General features: G+C 40.5%; 1 protein-coding gene across 2 annotated transcripts in view; it reads left to right on the top strand.

Annotated features, from left to right (window-relative positions):
• EBF2 (EBF transcription factor 2) overlaps positions 1–13,485 on the top strand; it is a 117,612-nt gene that overhangs the window by 74,120 nt on the left and 30,007 nt on the right. For both annotated transcript variants that reach the window (XM_041720483.2, NM_001164535.2), the window contains 1 exon segment: positions 8,699–8,780. In XM_041720483.2, the coding sequence (XP_041576417.1) occupies positions 8,699–8,780 (82 nt within the window).

Below are 13,485 nucleotides of genomic sequence, written 5' to 3'. Positions count from 1 at the left end.
GCACACACCTCTATTAATCTTGACTTTCTTGAAGCCTGCCCGCTAGTTTGAATTTGTATGCGACATCAAACATACCTTTTCACATATGTTCTTTCCAGATTTTTTTTAACAGTTACTTAGCAGTTTATAGAAGGAAGTGAATGATCTCATCAAGCTGCTTAGAAATTAAAAAAAAATCTGTGCTTATTAATTATGCAGGATTAGTCTAATTATAATTCAGCAAATTAATTAGCGACAGAAGGTGTTCTGAAACATTGGAGTACATTTGCATGTTAAATGGAGAGGCTAGTCTGTAATATATGTAAATTTATGCATGGCTTCATAGTTTAATTTAAAAATTTGCAGCTGCATATGGTATGGGAGCAGGTGAAAAGTCAGTTTTAGTTTAATGATGCTAACAAACATTGGATGCTGTCCTGTCTTAGGGAAGGAATGCGCTGAATGCACCCCTATCTGCCAATCCATAAATCTGTCATAGGAATATAATGTTACACCAATGTTCGGATTCAAGGTCATCTGTGCCTAGACCCAGAAGTACAATAGGTGCAAATCCACCCTCTGAATAGCCCTGGAGAAGGGAGGAGGCAGAATGTGCCTGGATCCTGAGCTCCTGGGATGGAAATCTGCCTCTTTAGCAAATGAATGCGCGTTTATTCCACACAAACCCGGTCTGGGGACAGATCCCTTTACAAACGAGGGAGAACTCTGACCTGAGTGATATCCACCCTGGCAGGTGTAAAATGGGATCCCAGCCCCGGCTCCATCCCTAATGTTCACATCAGCCCTGTGGTCTCCTGGAGTCGCTGGGAAGTTATTTCCAAGTTCTGCATTAACTGCGGGGTTGGGAGGTTTTGTGTGCTGGGCTCTGCCATCTGGCAGCAACAGTAAAAACCAGCAGAGCCAGCAGAGAGAGGCCACTGGTGTAATTGGTGCTCACTGTTCAGCCTAGCATGGCTCAGCAGCCTGAGGTTTTGGAGAGAGACGGGCTGGGAGGATGGAAGAGTCACAAGAGAAAGGAATTGTAGGATTCTCTCAGTATGGAAAAAAATGAGTGGGGATTGGCCTCTGTGCTCATTTAGCACCTCTGTCAGCCTTTCTGGGATCTGCAGGGTTTGCAAAGTAGATCTGGAGATAAATTTGCACCTGTGCAGAGCTCTGATACCAAAGATGACTGGATTTTAGCAGGACTGCAGTGTCCTTGGGCCTGTGTTGGGTGACACAGCCCAGCTCCAAATCTTGTGCGCGCTGCTGATGCTGACAGAAGCGTAAAGAACAATTATTTGGCCATATTTTCAAAATCCTGCTGGGTGTGGAGACAATGAGCTCTGTGAAATTGTGTCACTATTCAAAAGAACCAGAAAAATCCCAAGCATGGACTTGCAGGAATGGGATGTGGCTGTTGCCTGGAAAAGCGACTGGCTCTGTGTGATGGGGCAGACACTGAATTTCTCTGTGCCTCAACTTCCCCGTCGCTGAGATGCACAAAAGCATTTCCTCCCTGCTGTCCTTTGTGCCTCCCCTCCCCAGTAACAATTTCACAACGTGGCTGGGCCGTGCCCAGCACAGTTGGAGCCCACAGACACCGTAATAAACCAGGGAGCATTTTCTGAATCTCCCTTTCAACAGCCCATCAGCCCAATCCTCTCCTCTATTACCTCCCTGCCTATTGACTTTTGATTATGCTCTGGCATTTGGGCCCGTGCCAAAGGGCATGAATAATATGGATCTTACAGGGATAAATAAGCTTTTACCCATTGTCTTGGAAGTTACTGGAAAGTTTTGGTGTGGGAGGAAAGGGGAAAGCCCAAAGGATAAAGGGGAAACTGCTCAAATTGCAAAGAGTCCTCCAAAGACTTTGTGGAGAACAATTGCAATTACAAACACGCTGTTAGTGTTGTGTTTCATTTTCAATTCGAGCCCATAGAGTTCAATTATTATTTTCATTAATGGTGTCAGGTTTTCATCAGAGTGCACAAACAAGGAGGTTTTCCTTGGAGATTTTGGTTTTTTCCCCCCTAGCAAATGTGGCCATGAGAAATAAGTACATTGAACACCGAGAAACGACTGCCTGGGTACCTGGCAGGGCACTCTTCCCCAGCCCTTGTTTCTTGAAAATGGGCTCATTTTGCAACAGAGGAAGCATTTATTTACCCCAAAGAGTGTAATTGCAGTTGTGGGGGTGTGTCCCTGCTCTGGGTGAGTGGGACATGATCTGCTCCAAAGATGAAAATTGCAAAACGTATAGAAAATCCACAGGAAAAAAATACCAAGATTTCTGACACGTTTGGAGGTTGGGTGACACATTGCAGGTTTATATTCAGTTATTATTGGTTTGAAACTAAGCCTTTTTTTAAAAAAACCAAACCCTTTAGATAAAGGGTGGAGAGAAGTATGTTGTTCTAGGCTGCAGAGAGAGGGGATATTTGAGGAGGAATCGTTCTGTGGCTGGAAGTTGGGCATGGATCCATTGCTGCGGACTTGTGTGCAATGTTCTCTCTAGATCCATCTGAAATACAGGATATTTTCACCCCTTCTTCTTTAATCCATTGTAGAGAGTCACCTACCCAAGCATGAGCAGAAGATCTTGGCTATGCCAAGATTTTTACTATGTAAAAAGAAATATAATTAGAGGTGGTTTTAAGATGGGTTCTGCCATGCTGTAGTTTTAAGGTTGATTTTTAAGTTGGTCAGATCTCTTGAACTCCTTATCCCTGTTTTTGTTCCTTTTCCACACCTGTCTCCTACATTGGCTTTTTTCAGCTCAGGGCCAGAGGAAATCAGAGACTTCTGCCTTCCCCCAGGTGGCATTTCAGGGATTAGGCTCTAGATAATGTTCCCACATCAAAACTTCAACTTTAAACCTGAAGTCTAAATTGGAGTGAGTGACTGCAAGAAAAGTCACCTAGAAAAAGATCTAACCAGACTGAAGGAATTACTTGGAATCAAGGCAAGAGGATGGAGAAATGTTTCTCATTTGCCCCATCAGGAAATGAGGCTTTTCTTGGGTGTAGGAATAACAGGCATAATGTTAATCTGGTTTCTGGTTTGTTTGGTTGGCTTTTTTGGTTTGTTTTGTTTGGGTTTTTTGTGTGTTGTTTTTAGTTGGGTTTTTTTAGGTTGGTTGGTTGGTTTTCTGTGCAACTGGAGTTTTCTATTAAAAAACCCCAAGTGACAAATGAGCAGCCAACTCTTCTTCTCCTGGCCTAGGCTTGGGGTCCCATCCTCTGACTCCTGCTCCCTTCTCTCCCAGAGAATCTCTGACAGACTCAGAAAAGTCTCCTGACCTACATATGTTGGTTTTCACGTTTGTTAAACTGGGTTCACACTTTATGCACAGGAGTTTTGTGAAGATTAATTAGCTGCTGTTTGTGGAGTATCATATAAATACTCTGGCTCTCTGCAATAACCCCACTCATTTCTCACACAGTGGAAGCTGTGCATTCATTTAAAGTGCCTTTGTGCACTGCCTGATCCCACACTGACTGTAACTCCTGCAAAAAAAAAATGGGAAATTTTCTCATCAGCTCCCTAATAATACACCCTGACATAATAGATCGAAATTACTCCAGAGATAAATATTCAGGTTACAAAGAAGCCTTCCATTGCGATATTCATTAAAATCAGGATGGTGATATGAAATAAATGCAATTAATTGACTTGAAACAGTGACCTGCAAATCTGGCCCTGCGAAAGGAAGGAATTTGACATTTTGTGGGGCACTGGGTAGGGTCACTTGTCACACTTATCTCAGAGGTTGCCGTGCCAAGACACACACAGGTGAGCTGAGGGAAGGATCTGACCTGATCCAGAATTCCCTTGTTCAGATGCAGTTGGAGTCAAGCCCTCACTGCAATAATAAGACTTGCAGTTCACAGTATATTTTAATTTAATATTGTTTGACTGATAGTCATAATAAAAACTTTTGGTTTTTTTCTTTTTCCCTTTGTGATGTTTTGGAAGCACTGAATTATTTAAGCAGAATTGCACTCTATCTTTATTTTCATTAGATTTCAGGATTGCAGGATTTGCTGGTAAGCATAATCAGAATTATCCTAGATGGTAGGTGTGTTCTCATGCCAGAAAATGACTGAGGCCACAATTTCAAATTCCACAGCAACCCCAAAAAGCCAGAATTATTTGCTTTACAAGGGAGAATTTTTTGTTGTATCCAGAATTTTAGGTGTATCCAGAGGCTGTTCCCAACATACAGCCAATGTGGGACCTCTTGATTCTGTACCTCTATTTTAATGAAGCACACAAGGCGGATGGGGGATAAAAATTATTAATTGATTGATTGATTGATTTTTAAATTACACCTTCTGCTGTATGTGGGGCTGAGCTTTAGGACTTCTGCCTAGTCCTGCCGAAGTCACCAGGAAGATTTTTTTGACTTCAGCAGGATTTGATTAAGGTCAGTTTGATTTTTCTCACTGATCTGAGGTGGATAAAGATCCTCAGAGGTGTGGAACATAGATTCTAGTCCTAGCCAGGTACAGAAGCTGATTATTTGGGCATAGACAGGCAATATGGGACTGTGGGTCAAAAACTGCTTTGGAAAGAGTTTAACTGATGCAAGACCTGGCTTAATTTGCCCTCACCCTTTCTCCATCTCCACACACCCCTCAGCTGTGTTGAGATTCTCCTGTTGCTTCCCCACCAGGGATTGCTCAAGGTATTGCTAAAAATTGGGATAACACAGCTGACTTTGCCCCGAAGTGGAAAAGGGGCATTTAAATGGAATTCCTGGGCTTGGTGGCAGCTCCCAGCAGGAGGAGCAGTAACTTTTAAAACAGCTCTAAAAAGAGGGAGGCAGATTGAAGGCGGCATTTTGGAGTCCTCTCAAGTGCATCAATCTGTACCCAGGGAGGTCAGTGACGAGAGAGAGACAACAGAAACAGAAGTCTGTGCTTATATCTTAATTAATTTTATGTCTGTGCATTAAGTTAATCAGCTTTTCTATAGTAATGCAGAGTTTTCAGGGGTAGTTATTGAAATATGTTTAGATTTTCCTCCACCACCCTGAAATTTTGAGAGGATGGGCCAAGGTTCCTTTGCTTGGCTGGAGCCAGAGTCACCTGCTAAACTCCCACCTAATTCTGTACTTGCTAAGTACAGATTGGCCAGAAACATCAAAATCAGCTAATTTTTAATAATTCTGGTTTTAAAAAAATTATTATTATTTTTCCTGTATATATAGGTTAAGGCCAAAAACTGGCTAAAGTGTCTCATTTAAAGAAATTAATAAAATCTTTCTGCAATTCTCCTGTTACCCCTAAATCAGCTTCATTTAGTGCTAAACCTTCCCTCCTCTTTGCTCCCCCCAAGTCATTTTTATTCTAATGCTGCAATAAATATTAATGCCTTTCCCAGATGCAACATCTTAAAAAAAACCCCACATTTATACACACACATACACACACATATATGTATATGGGTATATATATGTATATATGTATATATATATATACAGACACATATACTTCACGCAGATGTCCACTTGCAGCTCAAATTTGACTGGAGGAACTCTGAAAAAGAGAAGAAGAAAGGTGTGGTTCAACTGGGAAAACAAAAGAAAAAAAGATAAAAATCCTAATGAAATTAAATCTAAATTTTGGGGTGATAGGAGGGAAATTGTTGTAGTGCAGTATACCCAGTGATCTCCAACAAATATCTTAGCAAAATAAATATAAATTCTGCCACGATGTTTAAGTGCTAAAAGAAAACTGAGCACTTTCTGAATTTTTTGGTATCTTAAAGCAGCAAAAAATTCAGCATTTTTGAGCTGTTGACAATTCCATAAAGTCAAGGCACCTCTTCAGACATGTCAGAGGGATCCCCAAATTGCCAGGGTGAAATATCCAGGCTGAGCCTGCCAGGCTCCGCGGGTTTGGATGTGTTTGGTGCAGTTGGGAGGATTGGGAACGTTCAGCACTGCGGCAGCTCAGGGAATGGGGAAGTTTTGTTTTCTGTGGTTTTTTTAATGGCTATTCCCCCTCCTCAGCACAAATCAGCCTGGATTTAATTGGAATCCAGCTCCATTTTCAAGTGTGCTCTTGGTTTGTGTTTGCTGGGGGTTTGAACCCTGATTTTCTGGAGGCATTTAGCAGAAAAAAGGTGATTTTTGTTCCTTGCCACGCCGCGTTGCAGAGTTTGCTCCTGGATGCCGTTAAAGGTACATTTGGAATTTTTGCCTTTCTGTATCTGCCTTTTAGGGCTTGTGTCACTCAGTCCCCCAGGATTTGTCTGCTTCCCAAAATCAGCCCAGCTGACACAGCAAGTTCTCTCCCAAACACTTTTCCCTGCTCGTTTTCTTCATTCTTTGGTTTGCGTTGATCATTTTTCTCATCTCAATCAAAAGGGATGCAAGCATTCTAAACATTAAAAAATAAGCTGTCTGTTTTCCTGTTTAATTTATTTTATATTTCCTTGGAAGTAACAACTTGTGGATTTTTTAAATTTTGTGGTTTTCCTGCAGAATCACCAGCCAGCAGCTAATTGATTTTCATATAAAAGTTCCTTGTCTTGGTTCATTTTATAGTTTAGTTTCATTCTGGAGTTTTCTTTTGCCCAGGCACATCTCATATAAGTTGTTTGTATATCTGCAAATATTCTTTTTTATATCTCTAAGAAGAGGGAAAGATAAAAAGGAGTGTTTGTGAGTAACATTTATGCCTCCTGTGTCTCCGAGGGTGCAGCGTGCAGGAGATTTTTTCTTCTGAAAACATTTTTATGGATAAAAATCTCACCAAATCTTTTGTATAAAAGAGGTCACAGGTTTTAGCAGGGACTCGACAGGACTTATTTAATAAAATATATTCAGTGCTTCTCCCAGGGCATGAAATTCTGTAGGATTTTTAGTTTGGAAGCCACAGAGGTGCCCAGGGCTCTGCTGGCAGAAGTTACCCTCTGAGAGGTGAGCACTGACACCCCGTTCCTGCTGAAGGGAGACCTGAAATGAGAAGGAAATACTGAGAAAATAACACCCTTACCTTGAGAAAATAAACATTTTTAAAAATATCTAATATATTTGTGATATATTTAAGGGAATAATAGTTAAAATTAGGATATTTTAATCTTAAAGGGTCGCTGGCCAGGGTGGATTTTGGGTTTACGTGGCACAATCTGTGTCGTTTTTGTGGGTGAGGTTTTCGGAGGGGTTTGGTTTGTTCGAGTAACATACAAATGGATCCAACCCGTGGCTTTTTCTTTGTATTTCAGGGCAGATGGAGGAGAAATCTTGTGGTGGGAGTAGAGCAGAGAAAGTGGCACTAACAAGGGAGAGGAGATTTCTGTGTTTTTGCCTTGTGCTGGGGCTGGTTTGGAGGGTGTTGTTGGTAAACCCAGGAAATATCCATCTTTCTCCTTTAAAGTTCTAATTCAAGGCATGAATGTGTGAGTTCTGAAGGGACTTAGGGACTGCGGTAAAAAATCGTTGTCATAGTAACAGAAAGGGAAATAGGCCTGGCTCACCTGGGACTTTAACTTACTGCAAAAGCAGATTTTTTTTTTTTTTTTTTAAAGGAAAGCACTCAGCAAGAGAAATAAATAAATAACTTGTTCTTTGTATTCAAAATCAATTCTTCAACTATTTATTTTTTCTTGTATATGACTCTTTTTCTTTCTAAATCTATCTCAAAGTCTTTGATTTATTTTTTTAATTATAATTGTTGCAGTTAAACCCATCTTGTCTGACAAATAGAAATGGAAAGAATCACAGAGAATATTTTCACTTGCAATAGAGGATGCCAAAATATTTCTTGCTTATGCCTAAATTTTGAAGCTTGTTTGTTTTGTTTTTAATCCAACAACTGTGACTTTTCACACAATTTCTTTACCTCTAAAATGTCCAGATTAAATCAGAAAACAAAGGGGTGAATCCTTTCCTCCATGGATGCGTGACAAAATTTGGTGGAATAGCTTAGAGAAAAATTCCTGCTTAATATTTCTAAACTGTAAAATCTCCATGCAGTATTGGGGAAGTCACCAAACAGGCTGGAGATTCAGCCTTGGTACGTGACAAACTAAACTCTACAGAATAATAAAGCATATGAAGATGGGTGCGTGTGACAGGGCAAAAATAATTGGCACGAGAACTTTGTGGGATATTAATGGGTTTATCTGCTCAGACAGTGTGAGCTGTCATGTTTCACTTGAACTTGTTTTTTTCCTTATCCTCCCTCAAAACCTAGGGAGGAACAATGTGGGCTTTTGGCAGTTTTGTTCCTCTGCTTTTGTGACAGGAATCTTCATCAGAAAAAAACATCATCAGGATGAAACCTCATCAGATTCTTCTCCGAGCTGTGTTTGCTCCTGGGTTTTTTATATGTTCCAAGGCATTCCAAGGCTTATCTGCCTTGCAGTTGCCCTGTTGGTTTTGTGGTTTCCACAATACCATTTTCCTTCTATATTGTTTCATGGGAAGTCCCTCCAGACAGCCAAAGAAAGAGGTTGAACGTGAGGGAGAGATAAGGAAGAGACTAAAATCGTGTGGTCAAGCCTGCAGAGAGGGAGTGGGTTATACTTTACCTGTCGTTTTTTGCAAATTCCATTTATTAGAGTTTGGTTTGTGTTTTGATAAATTCTTGTAGTCCTGTAAGATCCACTATCATGCAAACCACTTCATGTACATTTTAAACCAGAATATAACAACACCTTTTGCTGTGGTTAATAGCAGTGATGTGGTTCTTTCTCTTTCCAGATTCTTCCTAAAATTTTTTCTCAAGTGCAATCAGAATTGCTTGAAAACAGCAGGAAACCCAAGAGATATGAGACGGTTCCAGGTAAGTCTTATAAGGCTCAGCACGAACCTGTCTACCTCTGTTCTTCTTTGCCTTTCCTGTCTCCTCTCTCCTACATTGTTCCTAACAAACATGACGACAATCTATGAAAAGCTGTATCAGACAGTGTGAAAGTTTTTCTCCATTTGTTGTGTTTAAACTGTTTTTTCCCCTTTTTCTTTTTTCCCTTCCCTCTTTTTCCACCCTGAATCCCCAGGGGGAAGTGCTGTACTGTACCAACCAGCAGTGGATATTTGATTTGACACCCTCGGGCAAAGCACTGGCGCATACAGCTGCCCACAGCAGGGATCGTGCTTGTGATATTTAGATGCCTCAGAATTTTTCAAAGTAGCTCTGTACGTGCTACACAAGCAACCTCCTTATTTCCGACCTCTTTCCCTGATTTTTTTTTGTTTGTTTGTTTTTTGTTGTTGTTGTTTTTTGGGGTTTTTTTTTGTTTTGTTTTGTTTTTTTGCTTTTTAACACTCTCAAATCCTCCCTTCAGCTTCTTTCAAAAACAACAACAAACCAAAACAGTGATGGTCACTTTAAGATCTCACAGCAAAATCAACAAGCCCCGTGGGACTCTGACCCAGCTGCTTTGCAGGGAAATCTGCAAAAAAAAGAGGAGAAAAAGGAAAGGAAAGGAAAGGAAAGGAAAGGAAAGGAAAGGAAAGGAAAGGAAAGGAAAGGAAAGGAAAGGAAAGGAAAGGAAAGGAAAGGAAAGGAAAGGAAAGGAAAGGAAAGGAAAGGAAAGGAAAGGAAAGGAAAGGAAAGGAAAGGAAAGGAAAGGAAAGGAAAGGAAAGGAAAGGAAAGGAAAGGAAAGGAAAGGAAAGGAAAGGAAAGGAAAGGAAAGGAAAGGAAAGGAAAGGAAAGGAAAGGAAAGGAAAGGAAAGGAAAGGAAAGGAAAGGAAAGGAAAGGAAAGGAAAGGAAAGGAAAGGAAAGGAAAGGAAAGGAAAGGAAAGGAAAGGAAAGGAAAGGAAAGGAAAGGAAAGGAAAGGAAAGGAAAGGAAAGGAAAGGAAAGGAAAGGAAAGGAAAGGAAAGGAAAGGAAAGGAAAGGAAAGGAAAGGAAAGGAAAGGAAAGGAAAGGAAAGGAAAGGAAAGGAAAGGAAAGGAAAGGAAAGGAAAGGAAAGGAAAGGAAAGGAAAGGAAAGGAAAGGAAAGGAAAGGAAAGGAAAGGAAAGGAAAGCCCCTGTTAAGGTGGCAAGGCAAAGGTCCAGCTTTGAAGCTGGGATGTGCTGTCAGGTCACCTCTCAGGGTGAGGAAAGTGGGGCTGGAACTGACTCTGGGGCAAGGCTGAGGCACAGCCATGAAATCAGGGGGTTGGGTGTACCCCAGCTTTTCTGGGTGACCTTGGATGAGCCATTTTCCCTCTCTTTTCATCTCTGATTCCAAATGGGGTTGCTTACATCAGTTTCCTTATTTGTAAATGGAGTTGAAACTCCACAGGAGTTTAGAGAGTTGCTTCAGACTTTCCATCAAAACGTGTTCTCATAGAAAAAGTGATTTTTATTTTTCTTCTGCTTCTGCTAGCAATGAAAAATTTAATAATTAAAACAAAGTTTCAACTTTTACAAGAAATCCTGCAAAAGAAAATCTTCTGAAAGCTCAGAAAAATTAAAGAAATGCAGGCAAAAAAAAAAAAAGTTTTATTAGCTTTTTGTTTGGAGTATGAAGAAATTTAAAGAAAAATTCCTGACCAACCTAATTTTTTTCACCAGTAGTTTAAAGAGACTGCAGTGACTTCTTCACTCTGTGTTTTTTAGAGATGATAAGACATGAGAAAAAAAGAGGTGCTCATTGTTAGGGAATTTATACTGAGGTTTTTTTCAACTGGCAATTTCCATAAAGAAAAGAACCAGCAGCTAGTTATCATATGCCAAGAATGCTAAAAAATCTGGAAAGCAAAAGAAAACCTTTTTTACAGCATGTAAACACATCTTGTTGGCTTTTGGAGCCAGCAAGAAGAACTGATTGTGGAATGTCAGGAAACATAAATAGTCTCCTTTTTTTGGGAGCTTTGTTTGGAGTTTGTAAAAAATCGTGCCCAGGCCTCTCCTGATTTACACCTGGGGACCTGAGGCACTGCCATAATACACAGAATATTGGTTGTAACTGCCAAAAGAGAGATTCTGGACCCAAATTCATGGGAATGTTGGAGAAGTTCAGCTCTGATTTCAAACCCATGCTGGTTACTCCCAAAAAATCCTCAAATCCTTGATTTCCATCAGATGCTGAGCTGAAGGAGGAGTTGGGGGGGGGGGCAGAAATCTCTCAGTGGTCTTAACATAATTCTTGGTGTCACCTCACCCAAACGGGGATGTGACAGAGCCCAAGAGCCTCAGATGTCCAGGGAAACCTTCCAGAGGTAAACTGAGCCAAATCCTGCAGGATTTGGTCGCATGGATGAGGATGGAATTCCTTCGTTCCTCAGCCCATCCATCTGGCAGCTCTCCTGCATGGGAGGGAGCCTGGCCTTGCTTTTCATCTCTGTACCAAAATCAGCATTTTATGGAGGAGAATGGGCTGGGATAGACTCCTCTGCTGGGTTTTCTGCCTCCAAACACGCCAAGCTGGGAAAACAGAGCCATGTGGAACTCCAGGGTTCTGTTTCTCCAGGATAACTTCATCTCCTCCTGCACGTCCAGTCAAAGGGAGCTCGTCCCCTTTGAGTCTCAGTGTGAGAGTTCAGTTCAGGCCCCCAAATCAATCAAGATCAGGCTTTAAAACCACTAATTTCAGTTTAATTTTTATTAACCCCCTCCCAAAAATGTCAACCTTTTCTCAGAATGAAAACCTTTGAGACAAATGGCAGAGGTTTTGAGTGAGAGCAGGATCTTCATTCAAAGCTGGACACATGGGTTGCTGAGCTTTGTTCTGGGCTGCAGAGGTCAGTGTGGATAAAAGAAGATACAAAAAGTGGCTCAAATTGTTAAAATTTGACACAATAGCAATAACAAAGCTCCGTGTTCCAAAGCAAATTAACCATGATGAACAGTAAGGGCAATAGGCAAAGATAGCTTGTTTTCTGTCTGCTCCTGGTTTCTAAGGATATCATCATTACTTCCCTGAACAAAACCAAAGTTAGGAGTGTTCTTAAACACTCCACTGGCTTCTGGACACTTCTTTTATTTTTGTTGATTTTTTTGTGTGTTTGTTGAGTTTTCTGTTTTAAAATTTTGATAAATTCTTTTTGCCTGCTGCTTGATGGAGATAGTCTGTCAGCAACCCTGAAAGTCAAAAGTAGGGGTAAAAATTACTTTAAAATAGTAGTGGTCTGTTTGCACACTTTGGATATGTTAATTTTCATTTTAATTGTTAATATATTCACCAGGCAAAGTAATGAATGTGCAGAGTTGTCTATTAGGTTTGAAGGGATAGTTGTGCATCCTGCCAGTACAGAAACCTGTGAGCAGAGTAAAAGCAGGGTCAGAAACCACGGTGAAAGTAGAATGGTTTATTCATTTTATTATTTAATTTAGTTTTGGGCCATATCTATCTTTGCTGGTTTTTTCCCAGAAAATTATTTGTGCAGCTGTTGTTATTAAGCTCCTCCTTTCCCAGACACTTCCAAGCATTTCACTTTCCTTATGCAAACAGAATTCTGCAGCAATGCTCATCCAAGTGTGTTTTAATTCCTATCCATGTTCTTCTGCAGAATTAAGTATTTTCATTTTCAATGGAGTAGTGCTTGTCAAACCTCCAGGAGACATCAGGATACTCCTTTTCTTCTGTGGTTATTAAACAAAACAGCAGAGAAAATCCTTCTATCAAAGTTCTCATTGAAATCACTACTGAAACCTGGGCCTGAAAAGGTCTCATCCAGCACCATTTTGCTCTTTAATGGAGCCTGAATGAAAGCCCAGACCTGAGGCTTTGTTGATGAGACAAAAATACAAATATGAGACGTGGAAATAGTGCTTTACAATGCATCCTACTGAGTTTTCCAGCACAAGCCATGGTTACTCATAACTGGAAAAGTGTCAAGCTAATGCTTCTGATTAAGGATGGGTGTGAAGTTGCAGAGTTTGGGCTTGGTTTGGCTCATCCCCAAAGTTCCAAGGCACTGGGATCCAGTGTCCAAGCCTGGCTCCAGCCTCACTTCCAGAGCCATTACATGATTTAGATATTTCATACTATACTGGTAATGTATTAAGACAAATTAAATGTTAGGTTTCACGTGTATCATTAAAAAAAAAAAAGGGGGGTGGGGAGAGAAAGGGGAGGAAGGGTTACATTAACATTGTGTTGTAAATTTAATGCAGCCCCAGATGCCTGAAGAGTTGTGGGGTTTTTTTACTATAATTCTTTAGTTTGGAGAGCAACACCAGCTGCTTTGTGATCCTCTTGCCTTCCTTTTTTAACCAAATGCAATGATTTTGTGCTGTTGAAAACTATGTTTTACATCAGAAGTTAAGGAATGTGTGATCATTATTTTAGTGAGGTTTTTTCCCCCTGTAGTAACATGATTTTATTGTGAATCACTACTTCATTGCCTGTCAGTGGCTAAAGCAGGGAAAGGGGCTCTTTCTAGAACTAAATGAAAGAGAATATTTCTAGAACTAAGGGATACTTGCATAGTTACTTGATGGCTGCCCAAAACCCACAGAGGTTGAGCAATATATCCTTGTGAATTTAACTGAAACAAATATTGGTTATTTATCAATTAAATTATTTCCAAATAAAGCTGGTGGGTGGAAAACTG

The sequence above is a fragment of the Taeniopygia guttata genome, chromosome 22 (genome assembly GCF_048771995.1).
Source record: "Taeniopygia guttata chromosome 22, bTaeGut7.mat, whole genome shotgun sequence".
Classification (NCBI taxonomy): Eukaryota; Metazoa; Chordata; class Aves; order Passeriformes; family Estrildidae; genus Taeniopygia; species Taeniopygia guttata.
Note: the sequence above shows the minus strand (reverse complement) of the source record. Positions and strands in the feature narration are given on the sequence as shown.